This window comes from Hylobates moloch, unplaced genomic scaffold (genome assembly GCF_009828535.3).
Source record: "Hylobates moloch isolate HMO894 unplaced genomic scaffold, HMol_V3 SCAFFOLD_8, whole genome shotgun sequence".
NCBI classification, from domain to species: Eukaryota; Metazoa; Chordata; class Mammalia; order Primates; family Hylobatidae; genus Hylobates; species Hylobates moloch.
This window is the reverse complement of record NW_026652283.1, coordinates 22,155,998-22,183,818: the sequence shown is the minus strand read 5'-3', so window position 1 is coordinate 22,183,818 and position 27,821 is coordinate 22,155,998. Positions and strand designations below refer to the sequence as shown.

Genomic DNA, 27,821 nt, shown 5'->3' with positions numbered 1-27,821 from the left:
TCAATGTTCAGAGCCCTACCTAGGCATGCCCAGTATTCCTTGACGGATACAAAGAACACATATCCCTTTAGAACCCTCATTGTACTTCTTCTCTGTTAGGATTTTTGAAAATTAAAGAATAAAAAATTACTTTTTGTGTAAGTGTATAAAAAATTCATTTGAGAGGAAACTATTTGTATTACCTTTTTCCCCCATTATATTGTTTATTATTATGAATATTTTGATAATAGCTATATAGTCCTATTAAACTGGACTCTTGCACAGTCTCTCTGATAGGTTTTACCCTTTAAAGTCAAATTCAAATAGATAAAGAAGTTTTACCACTCAACAATAAGACAGCTCAATTTGTAAAACACATTACAGGATATAAATACAATCCCATTACTGGGCATATACCTAAAGAAATACAAATTGGATAAATGTGGTACATACACACCATGGAATACTATACAGCCATAAAAAAGAATGGGATCCTGTCTTTTGCAGGAACATAAGTGGAACTGCTGGAGGCCATTATCATTAGCAAACTAGCACAGGAAGAGAAAACTAAATACTGCATGTTCTCACCTATAAGTGAGAGCTAAATGATAAGAACTTATGAACACACGGAGGGGAACAACAGTCACTGGGGCCTATTTGAAGGTAGAGAATGGGAAGAGGGAGAAGAGCAGAAAAAGTAACAATTGGGTACTAGGCTTAATATCTGGGTGACAAAATAATCTACGCAACAATTCCCCCAACACAAGTTTACCTGTATAACAAGCCTGCACGTGTACCCCTGGACCTAAAAAAAAATTTAAAATTCAAGTATGTAAGTAATTCTTACAACTCAATAATAAGACAGCTTAATTTTTTTTAAAAAAGCAAAAGATATGAATGCATATTTTACCAAAAAAGACAGGAATGGCTGATAAGTACATGAAAAGATGCTCAACATCATTAGAGAAATGCAAATTAAAACTACGAGATACCACTTCACACCTGCTAAAATAGTTATAATTAAAAAGACAATACCAAGTATTGATGAAAATATAAGGCCGGGTGCGGTGGCTCACGCCTGTAATCCCAGCACTTTGGGAGGCCAAAGCGGGTGGATCACGAGGTCAGGAGTTAGAGAACATCCTGACCAACATGGTGAAACCCCATCTATACTAAAAATACAAAAAAATTAGCTGGGCGCGGTGGCGCACACCTGTAATCCCAGCTACCCAGGAGGCTGAGAAAGGAGAATTGCTTTAACCCGGGAGACGGAGGTTGCCGTGAGCCAAGATCGTGCCATTGCACTCCAGCCTGGGCGACAGAGTGAGACTCTGTTTCAAAAAAAAAAAAAAGAAAGAAAGAAAATATAGAGAAACTGGAATCCTCATACGTAGCTATGGAAATGAAAGATGGTTCAGCCACTTCAGAAAAGTCTGACAATTTCCTTAGAAGGTAAACATGAAGATACCACATTACTCAACAAATCCAATCCTAGGACATGGATAAGCAGGAGAAATGAAAACACACAAAAACTTGTGCAGGAATGTTCATAGCAGGATTATTCACTGGAAAATTGGAAAAAAATCATCCAACTATCCGTCAACTAGACAAATGGATAAACAAATATTATACACCCACGCAAATAAGTACTTCTCAACAATACAATAACAGGCTACCGATACATGCTACACCTTGGAGGGAGTTCAAAAATGTTAACGCTAAGTGAAAGAAACCAGGTATCTTTTTCTACAGTCTCTTCCAGCATTGCTGCAGTAGTGGGGACAACAAAATAGCTTTACCTCACGTCTGGCCAAAGAGAAGTAAAAGGAATGTGTTATTTCAAAAAGGGAGAGGAAGGTCTTCTGTTGTGCACAGAAAAGTCTTAAATGCTAATAAACATATTTTGTTGGTTGATTTGAAGGTTAACTTTATGGCTTTGCGTGTTATGTTCCTTCTGCCTGGAATATTCTTGCATTTTAACTTCATCCTGCATTTCCTTGAGGACATATGTAGCAGGACTGCAGCCATGTCAGATCCTGGCCCCCGCTTCAGAAGCTCTTTACAAGTCAGTTGAAGTCAAGACGATGAGCCTATTTAGGACAGAAGCCATTCCTTGTCTCTTGAATGGAGCTAGGGGTGGGAAGAGGAGGGACATAGGCGCAGGCCCAAACCTGCTGTCCTTGGGCCACCAGGTTTTAACATGGAGCTGCAAGGAGACCAAGAATTCTGAATGCAAAACTGTCCTCCAGGTTTCCAAACTGAAGGTCCGTAGTCATTAAGCACTAACTTCCTAATTCCTGCCTCCCCCAAGCCCCTGACAACCACCATTCTGCTTTCCGTCTCTATGAATTTAATTTCTCTAGGTAACTCATATAAGTGGAATCATACTATATTTGTTATTTGGTGAGTGGCTTATTTGCTTAGCATAGCATAATATCTTTAAGGTTTATCCATGTTGTACCATGTGCCAGAATTTCATTTCTTTCTAAGGCTGAGTAATAATTCATTGTGTGTATATAGCACATTTTGTTTATCCATTCATCTGTCAATGGACATTTGAATTGTTCTACCTTTGGGCTATGGTGAATACTTCTGCTGTGAACATGGGTGTACAGATATCTTTTTGAGATCTTGCTTTCAATTCTTTTTTGTGTATGACCAAAAGTAAAATTGCCAGGTTATATAGTAATTCTATCTTTAATTTTTTGAGGAACCACCATATTATTTTTCACAGTGGCAGGAGCATTGCACAGTCCCATCAGCGATGTACAAGTTTCCAATTCCTCCACATACGTGCCAGCATTTGTTATTTTCTGGTGCCTTTTTTTTTTTTTTTTTTTTTTTTTTTGATAGTAGTCGTTCTAATGGGTATGAAGCAGTAGCTCTTCTGCTTTTGATTTGCATCCAGGTCATTTTGAAAATAGGTTTGTCAAGACGGGAGAATGAAACATATTTAATTAGACAGTTCATTGACTTACGAATTATAAATTTTTATACCTTCAACATGTGAGTTCCTATCTGTACTTTTGTCCCGGTATTCAGCACATTTAAGGCCTATCCTGGTTTTCATGCATTACACTTGAAGAACATGCAAAAGAAATGCTGACAGTGTTAGGGAAAGTCCATGTTTAAACTCAAGTTGCTATGATAATTTTCTGTGAAAAAACATTATGAAAAATAATGGGCAAAGCCAATTTATTCACACTGAAACATGCTGCTGTGTTTTGAAAGATTTTCTCCAGTACATTAGTTTCTCTTTAAACTCCACATTTAAGTTACATTAAGAAGCTGAAATTAAGCTATAAAGATAACACTTACGGAGCCTTGAAATTGCTTTCTGAATTTTTCCTCACAAATGATATTATTCCCTGTTCCTCCTCTTAAAAACAGAAAAAGAAAGAAGAAATAAACAAATACTTTTCCATCAAATATATATAGTATATATCTTTTTAGGTTTTATTTAAACTTTAACAATTCATATTCAACTATTTTTTTAAATCATAATAGATGAGATATATTTTAAAATCTCTATTCCAAATATTTAACACATTGCATATATGTTAATTGTTCTTGCCACATTTCAAACCCTGGACTGAAAAGAAATCTTCCATTTTTGTATGTATATTTGACCTGGGAGGTGCTATTAATCAGCAAGAGTTTAGCTCTATAATGTTCTTTTAGAAGATGTTAAGTCTATATATTTGCTTATGTGCAATTTTAGAAGTGACAGCTATTTATTTTTGAGTGAGGACTTTATCACTGAGGATGAAAAAGGATTACAACTTTTTCCTTATGCCTACTCAAACTCTTGGGGTGAACTAAACAATCTCATTGGTCACGTTTTAATAAAATACTTAAAAATCTCAGTTACCTGACTTGGATTATATGAATGTATCAAATTATCACATGTACCCTCAAAATATATACATCTAATGTATATCAATAAAATATATTAAAAATAAGTAAAATTTATTTATATTCATTTATGGCATAACTCTCCTTTCTCTGTTTTATATACTGGTGTTTGATATGAGATTACACTTGGAAAAAACGATAATACTTATAAAAATAATTTTAAACAGTTTCACAAAAACAGTATTAAATGGTATGCATGCTCTTATCACTCTCCATTCAGATAATGACAGTGTAAAAAGTTCACAAATCATCTTTAGGAATCAGTATGTTTTATCATACAGTATTTAAGAAAGGTATTTCAGTTGTAATCTTAATGTTTTTTTTTTTTTAATTTAAAATGCCTTTTGTGCCCAGCTTTCCTATGAAGTTTAATGAAGTTGGTGATTTGGGGAGAAGAAATGTAGGGAGGACAAACAGGGAGAGAGTAAGGGTAGAGAGAGGATGGTGGACATAACTTATTTTGCACTGTCTTCACGATAAGGTAAAAATATCTCCATCTCCTAATCCATGCCTGAAGTAAAGGAAAATAGTTGGATCAAACCATACACTGTCATATGCTGCTGGCTCCTGGGTAAGTGACTGTATATGGCATCATCTCTCTCCCCTGTGCCTTTATCCAGATTGCCTGGGCACACAAAAGGGAGACCTGTAGCAAGATCCCAGTTAAAATAAAAATGAAAGATCCAGCAATCCCGCTTCTGGGCATGTATCCAAAGGAAATGAAATCAGCATGTTGAAGAGATATCTGTACTCCAGTGTTGATTGCAGCATTATTTACGATAACCAAGACATGGAATCAACCTTATTGTCCATCAGTAGATGAATGCATACAGAAAATCTGAGATATATATATACACACACACACACGCACACACACACGCAATGGAATACTTTTCAGACTTGAAAAAAAAATCCTGTTATTTGTGAAAACATGGATAAACCTGAAGGATATTTTGTTAAGTGAAATAAGCAAGGCACAGAAAGACAAATACCATGTGATCTCATTTACCTGTAGAATCTAAGACAGTCAAACTCATGGAAGTAGAGAGTAGAATAGTGATTATCAGGGTAGAAGGCAAGGGGGAAAGAGGAGGTATTGGTCAAATAATAATATTTAAAAATAGAAAATTAAACTTTGAGCAAACTAAAAGGATCCCAAAGAAACAGCTTATACCTACCAGCAACCATTACTCCTACTAAATATCTTTTACTCTCTAAATAACAAATATTTAAGATTCAGCAAGTAAATCGTGTATATTTATTTATCAAAAAGAAGGCATTTGTCATCTGTCTTTTCTAAAATATTTCAGAATATCCATATGCTTCAACTCTTGGTTCTGTTGTCTTTTGAAAAGATACTTTTAACTTTTTTCAAATAATCTTCACCCATTTTTGGTATCTATTTTGCAAATAGACATTCAGTTACTGTTATGATTATGACTACAATGAGGGTATTCATTTATTTTGTTTTTATGCTGATAAGATTTAAATTCCTATTTTTTTCCTCTCAAGCAAATGAAATGAGTGAATGAATGTGAATTTTATCTATATTACTAATGAGCCTTTCTTTCTAATTCTTCGGATTGTACAAGCATGCCAAATTCATTTTGGATTTTAAAAATTTGTTTTATGTATAGTCACTATTATTATGAAATATATTAAATATGTACAAGAGATCTATATTAATAGTATTTTACATGTCATTTTCTGCATTTGTTCAATTTTACTGTTCCTTGTTTTTAAGATTTTCTGATAAAGCATTGATTAGCAGGGACATAATCTCTGCCTTCAAGGAGTTTACTGGTCAGTAAATGGTTTGGGGCAATAAATCTTGATAGATATTTTTGTCAGTGCCTAATGCACTGAATCCAAATACTCCAGATGGCAGTTAGACAGTGGACTAGTAGTCAATGAGAGAAGTTGTGTTTTTAGCAATTTGGGGAAAGTAACCTATTACTGAAAAGTTGCAAGAATTTGCCACCTCTAGGAATTAATGAAATAGACTAGCTTAGAATTTAAATAAACTGTTTGTAGAATTTCTGTACTCCTCACACTGAAAAGTACTTGTTCAAGGTATTTTTATGGGTATCTTCATATAAAAGCACGATTGATTTAACACTATTGATTCTAACCATAGCATAAAAGCTATGTCGTCCAGATACAATTATACTATTTTTTCCCCAAAATAGCAATAATTAATTAGTACAAGTTAAAATATCTGTTATCCTACCAGACCTTTTCTGGCCCCATAGTGGGCCCTTAGAGATGAGCAGAAAGAATGCCTGTTAATGAACTGCCAGCCCACTGCCCAGTAGTGATTTGGTGCACATAATAATAAATTATAAGAAAAACTACTGATTAGACTTGAATAAGTTAGATACAATTCAAGCTTATATTGTTGTTGGTGGAGAACATCACACTTTTCATAATTTTTTAAAAGTGTTTTAATGAGCCACACTTTAGGGGAAGTTCATGATTGAATGGATCTAGTCATTCAGGGAAATCCTCTCTGTGTGAATTAATACTTCCTTTGTCAAGAAGGAAATAAAGAAATAAAAGAAAAATATAGTATATGTGTTTTGGCTTTCTTAAAAGGATAAATGATGAATATACACAAATGAGAATAGATGATAGGTGAGATTACTTACATACTTATGAAGACTTCATATAAATTGTATTATCATCCTGTTCCTCTGTTTGTCTTTTCTTTTCCCCAGTTAATTGGCAATTTTTATGTGCCCAGTATGCTATGAACTTGAAATTATTTTTTCCATCTTCATTTCACAACTGTTACTGCAATTCAAGTTCTTATGATCAGAATTATCACTGTTAAATGTTGATAATTTCATAGCTGATATTTCTGTCTTATCAATATTCTAGCTAAAAAACATCATATCTATTGCTCTCAGTCAGTGGCTTTCTCTTACTACATATTCAATTAGAACTCTTTTGCTTATGTTTCAAAAGCTTCCATAAGGTGAATGTAGCCTACAAAACTAACGTTATTTTCCTCTAACATGGCTATGTATGCATTGTCCTTTCTACCACTCACTGTTCCACACCAATCTCTGTATTTCTCTTGCAGCAACTAGCTCATTCCTGCTCTCATGCCTTTCTTTTTAATTGTACTCCCTTCCTAGAATGCCATCTCCTTTTTCTACGTCCACCTTAACTCCGTCTCTTCTACGAAAACATACCTGAACGCACTGATGCATTTCTTCTCTCTTAACACCTTCGACAATGACACACAATTGCAGTATACTTATAGTCTGATTGTTTTCTGTTTATCAGTCTTGACTTACGGCAGAAACTATGTTTGTACACTTTCTCTCTCCTCTGCTATACCAATAACAGTCCAGAGTCAGCACATATATGTTGCCTAGTTTCTTACTTTGTGTATTTAATCCATTAATAATTATAACTATTTTTTATTGATCAGGCATTCTCTACCATGTGCTATCCTAAGTGTTTTGTACACATCATGTGATTCATTTCTCACAGTACCCTTATAAGGTCAATTTCATTTATCCCTGAATTTACAGATTAAGGAATGTGGCTCAGAGAAGTTGCCCAAGGTCACATGGCTTAGAGCTGCAATTAGAATTCAGTTCTGCCTTGTCCAAAGCTCTTGCTTTTTAAGTTTTCCACTAGAAGTAGAAACCATGATCTTTCAAGGAGCTTAAAATGTTGAAGAGACAAAAATCTAGGTTATGGAGCAATTTGAGACAAAAATGAGAGTTGCTTATATTTATATACATGTATGTAAAAACATATTTATGAACTTTGAGTACCAGGAAGACACGAAGTAATCAATGATAGATTCTAACCTAATGATTTGTAATTGTTTCCTTAAAAACTCATTGTCTAAGGGAGGTATAGGTATGAGGGTAGTGAAAGAGAATGAGAATGCAATGTTTTAAGCAATAGAAAGACTGGAAAGCTCTGAGGAGTTGTGAAGTTTTAGAGATCACATCCAATCCCTAACACATTAGTTTCAAGGTAAGAGTCAAGTTATTCTGCGAGGCTAAGATACTGTGAGTCTGGTTAAACTAATGAAATGAGTGTTCTCTTTCAGCTCAGCCTTTTTTTTTTTTTTTTTTTTTTTTTTTTTGAGACGAGGTCTCACTATGTTGCCCAGGCTGGTCTCAAACTCCTGGGCTCAAGCAGTCCTCCTGTCTCTGCCTCCCAAAGTGCTGAGATTACAGTTGTGAGCCACCACACCTGGCTCAGCTCAGCCTTTTATGTTTAGTGTCATCAGTTTGTTTAGTGTCATCAATTTGTTTAGTGTCATCTGTTTGTTTTCGATGTTTTAGACAACTTCACTATCATAAAAATACATTCATCATAATATACCTTATGTTTAACTTTGGGTTTTATCTGTTATTATTTAAAGAAAGATGTTAACCAGATTTTCACTTTAAAACATACAGGCATACATACGTACAAACATAAGTGGATTATATAGTTCTCCAGATGCTTGTTATTTCAGGTGGCCGTCCAGTAGTCACTAGATTTCATGCCCGTTTCCCCTCTACAAGGTCAACCAGTGGTCCTGTGACTGTAGACGTCACTCAGGACAGACACCTGTTATTAGGCTTGATTTTGCTTCAAGAACGTTTAATAAAAGAAGGAAACTGTTCATCATTTCTTGGCTTATTTGTTTTAAAATCATTCACTACACATATTTTAATGGATAGAAAAAGGAGCATAATTTTTTTAAAGTGTGAATTAAAATAAGTCACAGTAGCATTTTAAAAAGATTATCCACTCTTACATATGTAGCCAGATAGAAGAATTATTGTCAGCTTCTTTAATTTTACTGATATTTCCTATTAACTTGTAAATGGCCAAGTTAGAATGCAAAAGTATTAAAATTCCTGATTGATCTTATCTTAGCAGACTCAAAGTATGTTAAATTCTCTAAGACGGGGTTCATTTTTGCTTTTATGTTAGAATATAACTTTTAGGAAAACATATCTATGACACAAAATGTGTTGAAATAGATATTTCCTGGCCCTACTTCAAAACCTTGATGAACCAGGAAAATCTGATATGCTTGGTGGAAAATGCAATGATGTGGGAATAGTGGAAAGCTGATCACAGTTGGAGAAGAGTAATTCTAAAATTTGTCCTCTTACACAGAAGCCAAATATGAGAAAGGGTTTATGGGCAATTTGGGGGAGAGAAGAGCAACCTAATGTTAGCCATCCTCAAACTGAATAGCAGGCTTATGAAGTTCTCATCACAAATTACATTAAGTCTCTGTATTCTGTAGAAATACCAGCAAGGCAAATGATATTATACTGTTATTATAGAAATATTAGCATATTCAGCTGGGTCTATCTCTTTTACAAATGTTTCTTCCCTTTCAACTCGAAAGCATTTCTTTTAGGATAGTTTAACTCAGATGCACCTTAATTCTATATTTAAAAGGGTAAAAGTATATTTATTTGGATGATGAAAGAATATGTATAACTTTTATTTCCAAATATGTGTATTCTCCATCCTTTAAATCCTTTAATTCAATAAACTATTTTAGAGTTTTTATACTTGTATTTTTAATAGTAGTTCTTATATTTCTTTGGAAATTATGACTGTCTCTGGTCCCTAACATTTAAATATTGGATCACATTTAATGGCTACTTGGTTAAGCTATTTAAATATCTAAATAACACAAATAACCAATAATTTTGTCAGTAATATGAAGAATGAAAATTAAATTTTGAATAACTGTTTTGTTCACATTTTCTTTACTCACAGATACTGTAATGTTCCATGTCATTAGTAATTATAAAATAATTTCATTTTTAGTGTATAACAAATCAGTAACAGGAATTTTTATTCTCTAGTAATAATATCCAGTGAAATCATTTTTAAAGACAAGAACACAATATGAAGTTCATAAAATGTAATATAGTTATCTAGTTAATTTGTGAAAATACATATAGTTTTTAAATTCAATATTAGTACACGCATTCTACTGGTCAGAGTTTTAATCTGTAAAGTGATATCCTAGGATAATTGGTTATTTTCTTAAAGACTTTATAAGTAGTTTAGAATGATGCCAGAAAGAAGTGCCTTTTAAATTGCAGGATATAATGCATAGATTTTTAAGACAGATGGGAGAAGTGGATCAATTCTGATCATTTTTCTTTAAATAGTAAACTCTCAAGTGTTCCTTTTTGAAGTGAATTATCCTTTTAATGTTTATATAATTGAAGACAATCATTTTTATTCTTTCCAGTTGGCTGGGGTAAGAAAAGATGTAATTATTCCAACACATAAAACGCTTGTGAGACAATTATTAATATAAAAATATTTTTCTGGTTTTTTAGTTTTCTCTGGGATATATTTTATGTTACTTTGCATAAAGATAAGCCATAATTTTTATCGATAACTTTAATGTATTTTTATTTAGGTTATAGTATCTGGAGATTTATGTATGTGTATTTTCACGTAAATGTGTGCTGTCTTCAGTTTTCATTATTTTATTTAGAGAGAGACACTGCTAATCAGGATCTGTGGCTTGTCGTGAGCAATTTTGTCGTTTGGAATTTCTCTTTCAGAAAAAAAATCAAGATAATCCAGATAACTATTTCACAGTACTTCTCCTTGAGAGCTGTTTTTCTTGCTTCATTGTAGAAATTCTAGCTTGCATTGTAAACGCTATCCATGGAATCTCAAGACAAATGAGAAATAAGAAACTGGGATATGTGTGTGTGTGTAAAATTTATTTAATATTAAATATACAATTAAATATTTAGTAATTTAAATATATGATATATTTATTTAATAATTATTTTCTCACGTAGTTATTTAAAATTTTAACAAAGTGTGAAAGGAAGATGAAAAGAGTAATTAAATATTTGATGTAATATTTGAATTTAAGGCAACTTCCTTGTTTTAGGATAATACATCATACGGCTATCATTATCAAAGTAAAATGTTTCTTTTATTAATTACTTGGACAATTTTTATTGCTTATTTAATAAGAATAAATAATGGCTTAGTGGAAGAATATGTGTTTTAGGCAGTATTCTTTAAAACCTTAATCCTCAAGATAATTGGAGATTTGTCTGTGTTTATATATCATGAAGTAAAGTGAACTTCTGGCAACTATCCAGTTAATTTTTATCAATGTAGGTAGACTGACCAGACAGTGTTCTTCAAGTACTTTTTTTCCATTGCCTTTCAGTGCCTTTTCTGTACTTCTACCCACCTAACACTCAGAAAAATTGTTTCGGGTGCCCATTTCAAGAAATCAAAGAAAGAGGCTTACAGGACTTGAACCAATATGGATCGTAGAAAATTACTGTGTATATGAAGCATTCTTTTGTAACACACTGTGTAAATTTAAAGTAGAATATAAAGAGCTCTTAACTAGATAATATGTTATACTTGCCTTCAATAGACTTTGGAATCAAGTAAATATGGATGGCTCTTATTTGCTTTGAGTCCTTGGACATACTGAAGGTGAGATCACTTATATGTAGTATCTGTCATTTCTCCCCTAAAAAGTAATGAAATCTGAGGTGACAGCTTCTTTCTTTAAATATTCCAGTGCACTAAACAAAATGCTCATAGGAAAAATACCACATCTGAATATATGTACTTTCTGAAAGGTACGTTTATTTTATTATTCATAGTATTCTTTCTCCCTCTCTCTCTCTCTCTTTTTCTTCTGTAGCAGTTATATGCTGCCCAGCTAGCTGCAATGCAGGTATCTCCAGGAGGGAAGCTGCCAGGCATACCCCAAGGCAACCTTGGTGCTGCTGTATCTCCTACCAGCATTCACACAGACAAGAGCACAAACAGCCCACCACCCAAAAGCAAGGTACCCTTTTGAAGAAGCCACTGTCTTGCCACTTAGCTTCATTTTTCCTTCAATGGTATTTATTAAATGTCTATTATATGCCAGCAGCTAGCTGAAACTCTGGGTGTACAAGGAGGTAAGAATCAAGTAAGGGCAACAGGTGTGCATGTAAACTTATCTGCATACATTTAATCATTCATTTATTCATTTATTCAATATTCATATATCGATAACTATAGTAGAAAATGTGAGTGATAAAAAAAGATTATCAGATGGGTGTCTTGTACCCAAGGAGCTTACAGTCTGATTATGTAGATATTTATAAAATAGCCAAATAGCCATACTCTATGATACAAAATAAATTTTATAAAAAGTTATAGATAAAGCACATTGGAAGTTATATTGGGAGGCAGAGATCATCTTCAGTGAGAGATCCCAGCAGCAGTTTGCCAGAGAAGGGACAAAAGAAATAGATCTTAAAATACAAGTAGAATTAGGACCTACAGAAGGTGTTTTAAAAATATCAGTGACTGTTATATTGTGGTACGGTGTAGATATAATTTTAGATAAATCACCCACCCAATGAGATTATCATGTAAGGAAATGAAGATAATAGTAGTGTTAGAAGTAAGGCAATTTAGAAGTAGTTTTGGTTTTTAAGCTAAGAAAACATTAGAACACATGGAAAAGGATAAGGGAAAAGTCAAATAATGTATGTTTCTTGGCCTAAAAGGAGAGAAAAATTGATTTTAAATTTGTATTTGTATTAAGATCTTGCTTAAATGATATTGTATAAATATATTAAGCTTTCCAGGAAAGAAGAAAGAAGAGTGATCATAAAGCAATACTCCTTGAGATTACTCAGGGAAACAACCACAAATAATTTGATTCTATTAGAAAATGTTAAATAGAAAGCTGACACAGTTAGTTTACCAGCAATATTTATATACATATTTATATATATTTATTTTGCTGAACTATGTGGAAAATTGCTTCTGTTCTCCATCCCATGAATGCCATGTTGACACGTCTAAAGCAAAACAGGGTAAGAATAGTCACAATCGTTGAAATACACAGAGAAAAGGATTAGAAAATATTAAAAGAGAAAAATCCAAGAATCCTCAAAAAATCTTTCTCTAGTACCCTGGTGGCTCTGTCAGGATGTCTTTCAGAGTTATTGTATACTCCAGAGAGTAAATCAGTAAGGAGAAGGGATCAATCAATCATTTGGAAAAGGGCGCTCCAGCCTCCATCTTCCTAGAATTCCCCAGTCCTTTTCCATATTATTAAACGACAAATATTTTGGGGCATATAACTTAACCTGGACAAGGACCTTAGACCATGCTTTTTCAACAATATGTAGAAATATTTAATGAAAATTATTGCACACACTACATTGATAGTAGGAGTATACATATGCCACTTTTAAGATCTATTTCAGTTGTTTAATGGACCATGCATCTTCTGTGCTTAATGTATATCTAAGGCCTGGTCTGCTTTTCTTTATAATCACAACAGCATGTAAGTTTTTAAAACTTGATAATAATTTTAACATTTATTAAACACATTTAATTTTAAAGTAGTGATAATTTCAGTGTTTCTGTGGACCAGCAGTTTTCATGTATTACCTGTAAAGAAAAATGTACTTTGGATAAAATAAATAGCTGTAGCAGCATAGTCATTGTCACACACAGATACATCTGTGAGGTATTATTCTCTGTTTTTCCCTTGATTTATTGATGTGATTTCACATCATGTTTCGTAATGAGGCTTTACATCAGGACATTTTGCTTTATGATTTTAGGATATGTAGCTCACTTTTAAATGGCTGATGGATTTTTTTCTTACACCTACAATCACTTTTTATCATTGATACCTTCTCATCAGATTACTTCTACAAATCATCATGAAGCTTTTGATGTCAGTCAGCCTCATCCATTTATGCATCTACTCATTTATCCATTCACTCATTTATCCATTCAAATGTTTATTGAGCAGTTGCTACAATGATTTTTTTTAGGTAACCATGGAAAATGCTAAAGTAACTGAAGGTTTGCTTTGCTAAGATTAAGAAATTGCTTTATGAACTATATAGTTCTATACTTTCATAGAACCTTATAGACTTTGTGCAAAAGAGAATGATTATTTCAGTAGTGTCAGAAATCTGCCACATCCTGCGGTGTTATATACCTCTGTTTATAATACAAGTGAAAAAGTAGATTGTGTTTCTATAGCCATGATTATACATTATTTAAAAATATAGTTCTTCTTTGAAATTCAATGACTTTTTGAAAGTGAGCCTTTATGAATTTTCTATCACATAAAGTTTAAGAAAACTTTATATGGTTTATAGTGGGTGTTGTACTTCTTTCCATCCACAATTATTGTAAAATACACGAAGGTTTAACTAAGAATAAAGTGCCTCTTTTCAAGTAACAACGATTTAATAAAAATATCCCCTTTCTTTGCTCAGTGCCCTCTGGCATACTGTCCACAACCACTCTTATTGTCGGAAAAGATTTCTTCAGTGTGTTTATGTTTTAGCTCAGCAGTAAAATGTAGTGGGTTAAAAATAGCCACACCAATAAGTAATACTGGTGTCACTTTAATGAAGAACATGGCCAAAAAAATATAACCTATAGTAAATAAAGAGGACCCATTACAATACATGAATTTACTTTCTTGTAGCCTGGAATTGACATTTATACATAGCATAATAAACATTTTGACTTCACAAAGCTATTTTATTCATGTATAATAGCCATCATTTATTATCATATTTATGTTTTTAGGCAAACAATTATGAATGTCTTGGGGGTATTTTCTGTGTGTTTTATTGGCAAATGTTCATGTCTATGTTACCATAAAATAGAGTTATTTTATTAAAGGGTTTTGTGTTGTCTACATACCTACCTGGCATAAACCAAATTGATGGTTTAAGTTAAAAGTACATTTGCTGTTTGGAACAATGGAATCATAAGTCACATCCAGGTGATGATGTGAGAATAATGATCTTATTGATAGCTGTCAAAAATTAACCATGTTCTCTGAGTTGTATTCCCTGCCTTTCTTCCTGGGTATGCCTTTGCCTTTGACTCAGAACTCTAGAGAAGGACACAAACAAAACTTATTTGCAATTTGCAAAAAATGGAAGGGGGGAATCGAAAGGAGGGGGCTCCAAAAGACTGTAAAATTGTACAGCATGAGTCCTCTGATGCATGCTGTTTTCAATCTGCTGTGTGCCAGTTGGAGACTTGGGGAGTGTGTGCGCGAGAGAGAAAGGATAATGCTGAGAAATGATAGAGTGGCTGTGACCTCCAAGCTCAGCCTGGAAATCCAAGACATTGATTTCACTTAGCATTCCTGCTGAGAAATCTGGCGGAGTTCAGTTGTAATAAAAGAACAAGATTCTGTTCTAATGGTAATGGCGTATGACAGACATATCACTTTGTCTGTCCTCAGCACCAGAGAGAGGAGAATTGGAGAAAGGTCACCTGACCTGCCTGTGGTGTTATACGAGTGCTGTACTGAGCTTTGAACTGCCGCCCAGGAGCATAATTATTTATAATATTAAATGATAAAGAAACCTTTAGAGGACTCACAGTGAACCTCTGAAAACGGCACACTGGAATTGTGTTCTGTAAATGTGAAAACACAAAAAGAAATCTGGTCTGTTCAAAATCTGCATTCAAGAACATGCATATTGTTGCTTGTTGAGTTACAGGTCCTTGAACTTACTGTTTGTGGACTGTTTGCATTAATGCCTGACATATTGTCATGAGTTACTTTTTCTTTTCTCAATGCCTTGGTTTTATTAGTCCCAAGCCAAATATATATATATATATATATAAATATATATATATGTATATATATTTTCCCCACCATGGTCTATCTTGCCAAAGACTGGATGATACAGAATTAAGAGCATTGACAGATTTTAAAAATTTCTCAGCTGTTACAATAAAATATTTCTAAATGCGTGTACACTTGTCTCTTTAGCAATGATTTAATTTGTTCCCTTTTGGATCTTACTCTGGGACTATTTTTTTCATTGACCCACGAAAGCGAGTATGTTTAGCTCCTCACAGATATTATTCTAGCTCTTGTGTGTCCTAACAGCTAAGTTTATGGCTAAATGTTGGCAAATAAGTCTGAGTGAAAGTATAAAACCTTGAACTTTTATGACAAGAGATCCTGTTTAATGAAAATTATAAAAATAATTCTACCTTCTCACATTAAAGAAAATTATTTAATTGAGGTATTGTTAAGCAGTATTGACGTTTGAATCACATATACAATAACATTGCTTTGAATCTGCTTATAGCCTTAACAAATGTTTTAATTATTTGCTTGTAGTTTAACTTTCTGCTACAGAATGAACCAATATGCAATGTATTCAGCAACTTTCATTTTTGCACCACATATTTATTTAAATGAATTTCCACATACTTTCGTGTAGTCTTTTAAGAGACTAGATGACCTTTGCTTTGTTATAGTAATTGATCTTTCGATACATTTGTTTTCTAAGAATAAATTATTTCTTTTAAATTTAATGGAATCAGTATCAGGCTTAAAACAGTTACTTTAGGAGGAAGAGTATTTAGACTCAGTTCCACACACAGCTCATATAATTGTTAGTTATGAATAGGCTTATAGTTCTATGTTATCAAGAAGTCCTCAAATGTTATAGGTGTGCTAAACATCCAAACTTCACATTGCAAGTGTTCTGCCGTTGTAAAAGTAGCTACCTCTTGGGAAAATCCTAAGAGCAACTTGTAAATACTATTAAACCTCCCTTGGTGTTTGACGGAAACTTACATATTGCCTGCAGCAGCCAAGAACGGTCAGTTTAAAAAGCTGATGACAAGAGACAATTCCTGGGTGCTTTTCTTTTAACCTTGCCATGACCCTAGTCATATCCCAAGTCACAGTTGTGTTTCTATCAATGGCAAGAGCACACAGATTGTCCGAATCAATTTTTTGTTCTTTTCGAGTACTTCTGACAGCGATGTTCCCATTTGCTCAGCAGTAGCACCTGGGAGTATGACAAGGAAAAGAAATGTTTCTCCGACAAGCCAGAAATGGCCATAACCAGCTGACCAGACACAATCAGAATTTTTGAGCTGCACTATCCTTATAATATTGCTTCAAATTCAGAAGCAAAAACTGGAACTTTATTGTTATCTGATCCTCTTTCAAAGGCATACTAAAGATTTTGCCCGATGTGGTACCATGTGTTTCTGTTAGTAATATCAGCAGTGCTGATGACTTCTATTAGGGAACCTATTTTTTTGCTGAAATGGTACCAATCACATAGTTTCATGCTATCAAGTAAACATTATATCAATACACACTGATCTGCAGGGTAGAATTTTGTAGTTTAATACTATGAGTCACAATTTGTGGTACACATACACACCAGATTACTTAGCAATATGCTAGCAGTACGAGAAATCAGAGGATAATCAAGATTCATCTTGATTGCGGATTAGTTCTCACAGGAGATTTGGGAGATGAAAGCATTTTTGGTAATTTGAGACAATGTTTTATAATGCCAAGTGGGGGAAAAGGCAGAATACAAACCGCACATACAGCATAATCACAACCAAGTCTACCTACCACTAACACAAAGTATAAAACATTATTTTTAATATTGTGACAAAAAACATCTGTTAAAGCACAAGAGTGGCCAGGTGCGGTGGCTCACGTCTGTAATCCCAGCACTCTGGGAGGCCGAGGTGGGCAGATCACGAGGTCAGGAGATCAACACCTTCCTGGCTAACACGTTGAAACCCCATCTCTACTAAAAAATACAAAAAATTAGCCAGGCGCGGTGGCGGGCGCCTGTAGTCCCAGCTACTCCGGAGGCTGAGGCAGGAGAATGGCATGAAACCGGGAGGCGGAGCTTGCAGTGAGCCGAGATTGTGCCACTGCACTCCAGCCTGGGCAACAGAGTGAGACTCTCTCTCAAAAAAAAAAAAAAAAAAAAAAAGATAAAGCACAAGACATCAAAGAGACTTCATGAGTTTGAAATGGACTAGGAAATGCTAAGGCACCCACAGGAATATTTCCATGGTGAAAAGTTCAGAAAGCACTGCTCAGTATAACTATAACCTCATTCAATAGTTTTCACATTTCATCTGACCATGAGAAATTTTGAGTAATAGTTTCTAGAGGTGTTATTTCCAATATGTAAAAGTTTTAGAATACTACTGTTTGACTTACTCTGAGAGCTTTTCAGGTCAAAATCTCAAATCATGACATACTACACAGGGCTAAAACTGACCTGTGAATGTAGTATTTCTAAGTAATTCACAGTGCTGAAATAGTATTAATAAAAGAGGAGCTGCCATTTATCTCTATATATTAGCATCAAATCACTGATCCATTCTGAAACTGTTGGGCCTGGTACTTTTGTAGATTCCATTTATCCCACAAGTCCAGGACAGAAAGGGGTATTAGCCTCAGCTAATTATAACCACATTTAAGTTGACCATTTTCTAGTCTTAACAGTATCTGGCATATCACTTAAATGCTAGAATCTCCTTAATAAATTGCTCTGTATCTTTGTTAAATAGCTGTTGAAAACCTCTTTCCTTTATTTCAGTGTCTGCGAAATAACTATTTTGTTAGCCTTTGAGATGTAATATGGATGTGTCATATATTCAAGAGGTGAATTCATCTAAGAAGAATCACCCCATAGAGTTAAACTGCAAATGCAGCCCATTATCATTATCATCACTTCCTGGGTGGGACATATTTACAGTGGATATAACATAGTCGCCCTGTCATTTTAAATAAAATAGTTTTCTTTTTGTGGTTCTGTGTTGCTACATGGAAATAAGTTAAATGAAATGTTATCAACAGAACCCCTGTGATGAGCCTCCTCCTCTCCTTTTCATCTTTATTCAGTTGATGGAAATCTCAAACAGCTAGGTACTTAAACAGAGGCTTTTCTGAGCTCTGTGGTATTAAATGTCCAAATAGATCATTAGGTGAAATATTCTTATGACGCAGAAAGTTGCGGGTTGGTCACATTTTTACCATAAAAACAATAAAAATTATAACAGAGGCTAGTTGTAATCTCAGCGTTAAATGAAAAAGGCAAAATATGCAGAATGATTTAGGTCCTTAGAATTTTACCAGCCTGGGCCGTGTATCCCAGTATACTGATTTTCTTTTGACAGAAACATGTCTCATGCACACAGCATGGTGAGCCATGTCAAAGCTTTTTAATAATGCAAACCATGGGGAAAGAAGAGGATGTGGAGCATGTGCAGACTCAGGAGGATCCACAGAATCAGACTTTTTAAGGGAAACTTGCGCTGTAAAGTAGGTGCAACCCAAAGTAGATTCACCATCTAAAAATCTGTGTGTTCGAAACATTGTAATCAAAAACAGCAGGTAGTTAAAACCTAAGTCATTTAGGGAAATAAAAACAGAACAATAAAAAAGGATGTCTGGATATAGGAGTATCTGATAAAACCTCAATGAATATCGTAGCTGAAAATGCTAAGTCATTATTGTGTCAGACTGAGAAAGCAAAAGTACGTTTCTGTAGTTATTCTTTTTTGGGGGGAATCATTTATAATTTTGACTAAAGCATACTTTAAAACAGTTGAAATCTTTTATTTTTTGTGCTAAATTATTGATCATTGCCTCCTTGGGAGCTGTCAATATTCAACTCCTTTTTATCACTTTAGCCATCACCTGTACTGGAACTGTTTGATTTGAGACTTGATACATGAAACTAAGGAGGACTGTTCTTAATGTCAGAGCTGGTTCCCTCTCTGTATTAAATATATGTTGCTTACACATTCTTACTTATTCATAAAAGAAGAAGAATTTTAGCGGTCTCTCTTACAGAGATGCCCCAAAGTATAAATTTGTTTGTAAAATGGCAACAATTACTGATGTCTTATTTAGGTTGGTGGAAAATAGTATATATGCAAAATTATTCAATAGATTTTATCTAGATTTTCCACTAGAGAAAATAAAGAATACTAATAGTATTTTTAAACATTACAAAATGGAGAGCAGAAAGAAAACAATATACTGACTAAACAGAGGTAGACATGAGGGTTGGAAAATAGACATGTAATATTCTAAACTGAAGATAACTTAAAAACCCGAAGTACTCAAAAGTTGTATTTGTTTGATAAAATGTATAAGACATTTTATTTATAGAGGTATGGAAGCTTAAGTTGGAAGCCCAGAAGGTATTCAGTCCAAGACACAATAACCCAGTCTCAAGGTCACTTTGCTTCTGCCCAGAGTCTCACAATGTCAAGGAGTCCACCAGTTAATGAGACAGCATTGTCTTATTCAGAATAAGTCTTTTTTGTTATTTTCTTCATTTTTATGGATTTAGGAGTACAAGTACAGTTGTGTTACAAGGATATATTGCTTAGTGGTGAGGCCTAGGCTTTTAGTGTGCTCATTACTGGAATAGTGTACATTGTACCCAACAGGTAGTATTTCAGAATAAGCCTTAATATCACAATGTTCTTATTTAAAGAGAACTGAAAGCATCTTTCCAGGACTTTTTTCTTGTGGTTTCACTGAATAACAATTACATTAGTCAGTTCTCTTTCAGTTGCAAGTGATAGAAAATGGAAGTACATTCGGTCACAATTTTTTTTTTTTTTTTTTTTTTTTTTGAGAAAGAGTCTCACTCTGCGGCCCAGGCTGGAGTGCAGTGGCACAATCTGGGCTCACTGCAAGCTCTGCCTCCCAGGTTCACGCCATTCTCCTGCCTCAGCCTCTCAAGCAGCTGGGACAACAGGCGCCACCACGCCCAGCTAATTTTTTTGTGCTTTTAGTAGAGAAGGGGTTTCACCGTGTTAGCCAGGATGGTCTCAATCTTCTGACCTCATGATCCGCCCACCTTGGCCTCCCAAAGTGCTGGGATTACAGGCGTGAGCCACCGTGTCTGGCCCACATTTTTTTTTTAAAGAAGTTCTTCTGATTTCATGTGTGGTTTAATCAGGATCCCAAACAATATCTTACAGAGTTGATTTGTATTTCCTAGCTCTGCTCTTTTTTCATTCTTAAAAGGTTGGTCCCTTTTCAGTGTTCTATAGCACCCTATGTTTACATCTACCATTCACTGATTCAACAAATATTATTTCTATCATGTATCAAGTTTAGTTCAAGCCAGTAGAACCACAGCTGTAAACAAAACAGTAGTACTCTTAGAATTTCACAGTGTAATGGGGAGAAGCAAACTATGAGCAATTAAACAAATGGATAATTTTGTGCATGGTAAGTGATATGAAGAAAATAAAACATGGTCAAAGATAGTGTGCTGGGGACAAGAAAGGGAATCTTCTTGGGAGAGAGCTTTAAGGGAAGCCCTCTCTGAAATCGTGAAAAGGAGGACACCTGTAAAGGTCTAAGGAAAGGTTATTCTAAACAGGAGGGGAAGTAATTGCAAAGACTCTAATATGTGAATGAGATTAGTGAATTCAAGGTTGAGAGAAAAGGCTGGGGTAGCTGAAGTGCAGTGAACGTGAAGGAGAATGATAAGGAGTCAGGTTGGGAAATGAGAAAGACCAGCTCCTACAGGATTTTTTCATGTTCAGGACTCTGAATTATATTCTAAATATATTCATTTTTAAAGATAAGTGATATATTTTCTATCTGTCACACTGCTTATCAAGCTATTGTTATTATGTACTCATTGTCTTCCTCTCTTAGGTACTATGTCTTTATACCAAAGGAATTTTTTTATCTCCTTTGCCAATTAATTAATTAATTAATTAATTAATATTTTCAGCGCTTCTACAGCACTTCCTTAGAAACATACTGGAATTTGAGCCCTAATGACATATCCTGGATGTTGCTGTTGGAGAGACATAATTCCACAAATATTTGTTAATTGCCTGTGGTGTGTTGGAGTCCTGGGACCTGAGGATAGTGGTCAACAGTGTAGACAGATATGTGTGCTCATGTAGCATAGTGTATAAAGCGAGGGATATGAAGAAGAATGTAGATAGAGACAATCAGATATAGTTTAAGAAGGGCAGCAAGTACGGACCAGGAGTGTATATTCAACCCAGATTATTTCCTGTTTTTTTTTTTCCAGATTCATTTCATCAGCATGTTTTCACTGGCAATATAGGAAAACATATACAATTGATAGTACCTGTCACCACCTATGTGAAGCAAGTTACAAAGTCAACTTTTTAGATGATATTTTGGCACTAACACTATTACATGAGTATTGATTTTAAAATAGTCACCTTAAAAAACTATAATTGCTATATAATTAAAAACTTAAAAAACTTAAAAACCCTTAAAAAACTATAATTGCTATATAATTGCTCATAAGAGTTTTGGAGCTCCTGTTTTACTTACTGTCTCTTAAGTAGGTAAACAAGTCACGTAAGAAAAAACACCCAAATTTCTGATTAGTATGGCTTTTGCTTTCATATATTTTTAAATCCCATTTCACTTCTCTCTCTCTCTCTCTCTCCTTTTTTCTCTTCCTTCTTCTCTACCTCTTTCCAGTTAGTATATGCTTTTTAAAAGTCACACCTCCTGTCATACAAACATGCAATGCCACCTGCTTAACAAAGAAAAACAACAAAAACTTCTACAGAGGTTTTATAAAATGTATTTAAATAATGTTATTTTCTTGGTAAAAAAAATCATTATATCATTTATTTAAACATGTACTTTCTTAAAGCACTTAATATTCAGTTTATATTAGTGAGATTGATTATATGCAAAGATCTAATACATCAGTTTTATTGCATTATATTTCATAAAATGAGATTCCTTTTAGTTTTACCTGTTTTCACATTCACTAATGTACATACAATATGGTAGTGGCATTAATTGCACAAAGTTAATGTAAGGAGCAATAGAGATTATTTTAATCCAGAGCCTGTCCAAAATATTATAAGAAAATGAGGTTCTCCATCATTATTCATGTGGTTTCTCATCACTGCTAATAATCAGCTGAAGAACCCAGTCATTGTTAATTATGGTTTTTAAAACAAAGACCAGAAATTGTATGACTTATTAGTATTAAATGTGGGAGAAAAAGTCTTCAACAGATGCAGTGGTATAATTTACGTTAACTGAATTGTTTAGAGTCTGTGTAATACAATCAGGGGAATTTGTAGGCACATATTCCTTGTCTTATGTATTGTAAAGTTGGAGAACCAGTAAGAAACATGGACTACCTATTTGAAATTTAGAAAAACTATTTTTTTACAGAAACAGAGTAATTTTTTTTTTTTTTTTTTTTTTTTTTTTTTTGAGACGGAGTCTAACTCCATTGCCCAGGCTGGAGTGCAGTGGCACAATCTCAGCTCACTGCAACCTCTGCCTCCCAGGTTCAAGCAATTCTCCTGTCTCAGCCTCCCGAGTAGCTGAGAGTACAGGCGCCTGCCACCACACCCAGCTAATTTTTATATTTTTAGTAGAGATGGGGTTTCACCATGTTGGTCAGGCTGATCTCCAACTCCTGACCTCAGGTGATCCACACACCTCGGCTTCCCAATGTGCTGGGATTACAGGCATGAGCCACTGCGCCCAGCCCAGAGTAATTTTATATCTCTTATTTAAATTGAATATATATTTGAAATTTTATCTATAGTGAAATAAGAATTTTGCTCATTGAAATCTTCAGCTTATCCATATTAAATTTGAAACATGCACTCTCAGTGGTTCAGAATTATTGAATATTGCTAAGAAACTGATGATCAGACTGCTGCTTGAAAAATAAAAGTTTCTAAATATCAAGAATAGGTAGGAATTTCTCTAAACCCAAGTCATATACCAGGTTGTAATGGGAAGAACGTGTTCCTTTTCTAGTCCTGAATCTCCTTGTAGATAGTATCTTTTGATGCTTCTTAGAATTACACACTTCGCCTTGTGAGCTGCAGGACTTAAAATGCAATATCCCACAGCTTTTAGCAGTTGCATTTTCAAATGTGAACTAGCTGATTCCATTGGGTGACGTTTTCAGAACGCAACAGTTTAAGAAATATGTTTTATCATTTTGGTTTTTAAAAAGATGAGGATCAGACATCTAAATTTATAGAAAATTAAGAGAATTTTCCTTTTTCGGGTCTTATCAGAATAATATGAAAGAAAAAAATGTATACTCAAATAGATAAAAATGTATTTTCTCTCAAATTTTTTGCCAATACCAAAAAAGTCTAATAACCTCACATTTTCACGAAACCACAAATTATATTTTCTTAAAGCTCTGTTGTAGTGCTTTGCAAGGCCAATTGCCAGCATTGGTATTCTGTGGGAGACTTTCATTTAAATTCAACCTTTAAAGAACCAAGGAATCTTATTTTTTTGTACTTTATTATATAATTTGAGCTGTTATGATTTGCTTTACAATTTTGATGACTTTTGGCTGTGTAGATATTTCATAAATAGGAGAAAAATAAATTGAGACCAGAAATAGAAAGGATGAAATACTACAAAAATTCTTCTCTTGTGGTATTTCCAGTAGCACTTAAAATAACATAAGAAAAAAAAAAATACTGTTGTGAGGCATGTTTTAAGAAGCATTATGACAGCAACAGGAATGTCTTTAAATAGGTACAGATTTGTGTTTTCTATAGTCCTCTATGCAACTCTTCTGAGGATCAAAGTTTCATTTTAAGTCAGTGGGAGCTCAATATTCAGGTCAACCCTACATGAATACAGGGCAAGACAAGAATTTTGGGTCAAATGATGGAATTTTTAGTGCCAGTTTTCATGCAAATAGCGCTGTCATTTATCTAAAAAATGATGATTCTGGTCTCATTTTAAGAGAACCTCTGGGTAATTTGTGTTTGTTTTGATTTTGCTTATCTTTTTCTATTAGCATGCATTAAGTAGCACTGAACTGGAATTCTGATCTGTTCTATCTAGGACTATAATTTATGGAGTTACAACAAAATAAGTGAAGGAGATATCAATTCTATAGGATGGACCACATTAGAAACATGTCTTCTGTCTATTGAATTTTAAATAGCTGGCCCCTAATAGGTGCTTAACAAATGTACAACTGATTAATGTTTGCATTATAATAACTAAATCTTAATATGAATTAAACCCTAGTTATCGTAGTTTGTAATATCATTTTCACTGTTTCAATCTTTGCAAAATTATACTTACTAATACAACACAATCTAAGAGAATGTGTCTGTATGAGGATTTTTTTTAAACTGCAGTAATATGCTTTCTAGCTATTGTTAAGGTGAACTTTTGAACCTTTGTATAACTATTTTTTTTTTAGAATTTGGGCACATAAAATAAGACATTGAGAATTTAATAAGACAAAAAGAAAGATTTTTAAAAGAATATTTTTTTCAAAATACATTTGAGTCCTGCTTTAAAAAACAAGATCCACTTAGAATAGATAGTTAATAAAATATAACTTGTCATAAGTGAGTTATCTTCTACTGGGTAAGGAGAGATGAGAATGTTTTCCTTGGGAAAGAGACGTGTTGTTGATCTGTTCCAAGCAAGAGACTTTACATTTTGCTTGAAACAAAGCAATATGTTGTTTATATAAATTTTTAAAAATCATGTAATGACTGTTACTCACACATGAGGTTTCTAGAATTACTTTTAGAAGATGTCAAAACAACTTCTATAGAAGATTCTTCAGTAAACCTTTTGAGCACCTCTAATATGCTGGACACTTTGGTAGAATAAAAAAAGAACAGCAATTAATACACAGCACAATATAATGGGGAAAACAAACAAGTAAGCCAACAATTAAAATACTGTAGGCTAAGTGCTATTCAAAGAATAATATGGAGGTAAGGAAGAAAGTTTGTAACATAACCTGGGGAGAAATAGGAGAATAAGGAAAAGGGTTCCAGAAGATGTGACATTTAGAAGGTTTTTGAAGGAAAATGGAAACAGTCTGTGCAAGGACACATAGGTATGAAGGAATAAAAGGTTGGATTTTATCTGAATTTTGGAGAAAGAAACAAGGTTGAGTGTAATACATCTGTAGAACTTTGTGAGTGAATTTAACAAGAATGAAAATATAAAGATACAAGTGTGTAACAAATGAAGTCTAACTTCCTTACCATGGCATTCTGCAATCTAGCCCCACCTACCTCACTAGCCTAATTAATATTTCTGCCTTTCTCCCAGTTCCAGAAATGTATACTTCAAGTGAAATCACTTTCTCAGGTATCATGCTATTTCAATTCTTTTTGCCTATGTTTGTGACGCTGGACCTCTCTGGGTTGCTTCTGCCCTGTTCATTTCACTTTTCTCTCTTTTTTAGCACCACTAGTAATATCATATCCATCTAAACCGTCATTTCTATATAGAATTCTAAATGGAATTTGCTATTACATCGTATGTCACCCCACTGCACAAACACATACTCCTTGAATAGTATCAAAGCACCCTTATAATACTTCATTGTACTTGTCTTCCTTTGTATGATCCTGAGTCCCATGAGGGTAGGGATTATAGCTTAATCATCCTTAGCACCAAGCACGATACTTGGCTTGTAATCAATGCTCTACTTCTTTTAGAAGAATAAATACATTATCAAAGGTCAATGGTTTGGATCATTGGAAGATAATGCAGTATGAGGAGAATAAGATTGTACCTAAGAAAAATGAAACAATGTTATTTATACAAAACGATTATGAAATTTAAGAGTAAGATTTGTTCTTATTTAACCTGCAAGTCTAGGTGAAATATACTGAATTTAGGAAATATGAGCCTTTGATCACTGGAGAGATATTATCTGTAGTGAACCATGTCTTACTTCCCAGCCCTTACTGTGCTTTGAATAAAGTATTCACCATTTACCTCTTTTTGCCCTGGTTCTGATTGTGAAATTGGGTTTTTTAGATATCTTGAAATTAGGAAAGATGTACTGTAGAAAACTCAGCGATATTTAGGTCAGGTATAAATGAATTAATTGGCATTCTGTTTTATGCATTACCTCCATGAGTTTGTTTACTGTGAATACAACTTTAAGTGAGTGACCTCCCTTACATAAGCTGCTGAAGAATCAAGTCGATCCTGAAATGAAAGGCACAGCCTATACAAATATTGTCCAGTTTTGTTACATTGTTTAATTGATAGTTCAAATAAAGTTTTAGGACGGAAAAAATTGTATTTCATTTTGTAAGGTTATTTTTCTCTGCTTCTCTTTTATGCAAAAAAAAATTATCTCAAAAATGGCAGAGAAACTTCCCACCCATACAAAGACATATTCGTTTATATGTATGGATATATTTATATGTATGTATAGTCACCCATCACTTAATGATGGGGATATGTCCTATCACTGGGTGATTTCATTGTTGCATAAACATCATGGCATGTACTTATACAAACCTAGATAGTATAGGCTACTACACACTTAGGTCACATGATACAGCCTATTACTTCTAGGCTGCAAACCTGTACAGTATGTTACTCTACTGAATAGTGTAGGCAGGTGTAACAAAATGGTATTTGTGTATCTAAACATAGAAAAGGTACAGTAAAAATATAGTATTATAATCTTATGGGACCACTGTCATATAGGCAGTCTATAGTTCACCAGAATGTTTGTGTTCCTATACAGTACATGACCATATATTTATATGTGTACATATGTGTGTGTGTGTGTGTGTGTGCTATTCCATACTACGATAATCAAGAATACAGATCAATTTTATCTGGCAATGTAATGGACCAATGAAACATACAAAATAAGCTAAAATCTAAGGCAAATATACTCATTCTGTCTCTTTAATTCATTCTAAAAAGTATGATCAAAACTCTTCTGTAATGATGTCATTAGAGTTGCTATATAAAGTCTTTTATGGAATTCAGACTGTTAAATGTATTATTATTTTAATGTTATGGGCTGGGAAAAATTAAATAAGGAGCATTGCAGCTGAGTTTCACTACACATTAATTATTTTAATCGACTGTTTCTTAAATGAATATCTGATAAATCAATCTTGCAATTCCTCATGCTTCATGACATGCTTAACTCAGTATAGACACTTAAGAATCATTATTCTGTGAGAGCTTTAATACAAATCCAAAATTGTTCTAATTAAGATCAAACTCTTACCTGATGCTCAGTTCTAAGCCTTCTCATCTTTATTTGAATTTTCTTTGACCC

At 33.9% G+C, this 27,821-nt stretch overlaps 1 protein-coding gene and 1 long non-coding RNA gene across 3 annotated transcripts in view; one reads left to right on the top strand and one right to left on the bottom strand.

Moving 5' to 3' along the window:
* SOX5 (SRY-box transcription factor 5) overlaps positions 1 to 27,821 on the top strand; it is a 415,087-nt gene that overhangs the window by 333,073 nt on the left and 54,193 nt on the right. For both annotated transcript variants that reach the window (XM_032159826.2, XM_032159831.2), the window contains exon 9: positions 11,582 to 11,728. In XM_032159826.2, the coding sequence (XP_032015717.1) occupies positions 11,582 to 11,728 (147 nt within the window). The remainder of the gene's footprint in view (positions 1 to 11,581; positions 11,729 to 27,821) is intronic.
* LOC131383975 (uncharacterized) lies at positions 3,008 to 27,821 on the bottom strand. The gene is made up of 4 exons (XR_009214404.1): positions 27,771 to 27,821; positions 25,272 to 25,367; positions 3,298 to 3,358; positions 3,008 to 3,057 (listed from the first exon to the last, which is right to left on the bottom strand). It is a non-coding gene; the product is annotated as an uncharacterized LOC131383975 (long non-coding RNA).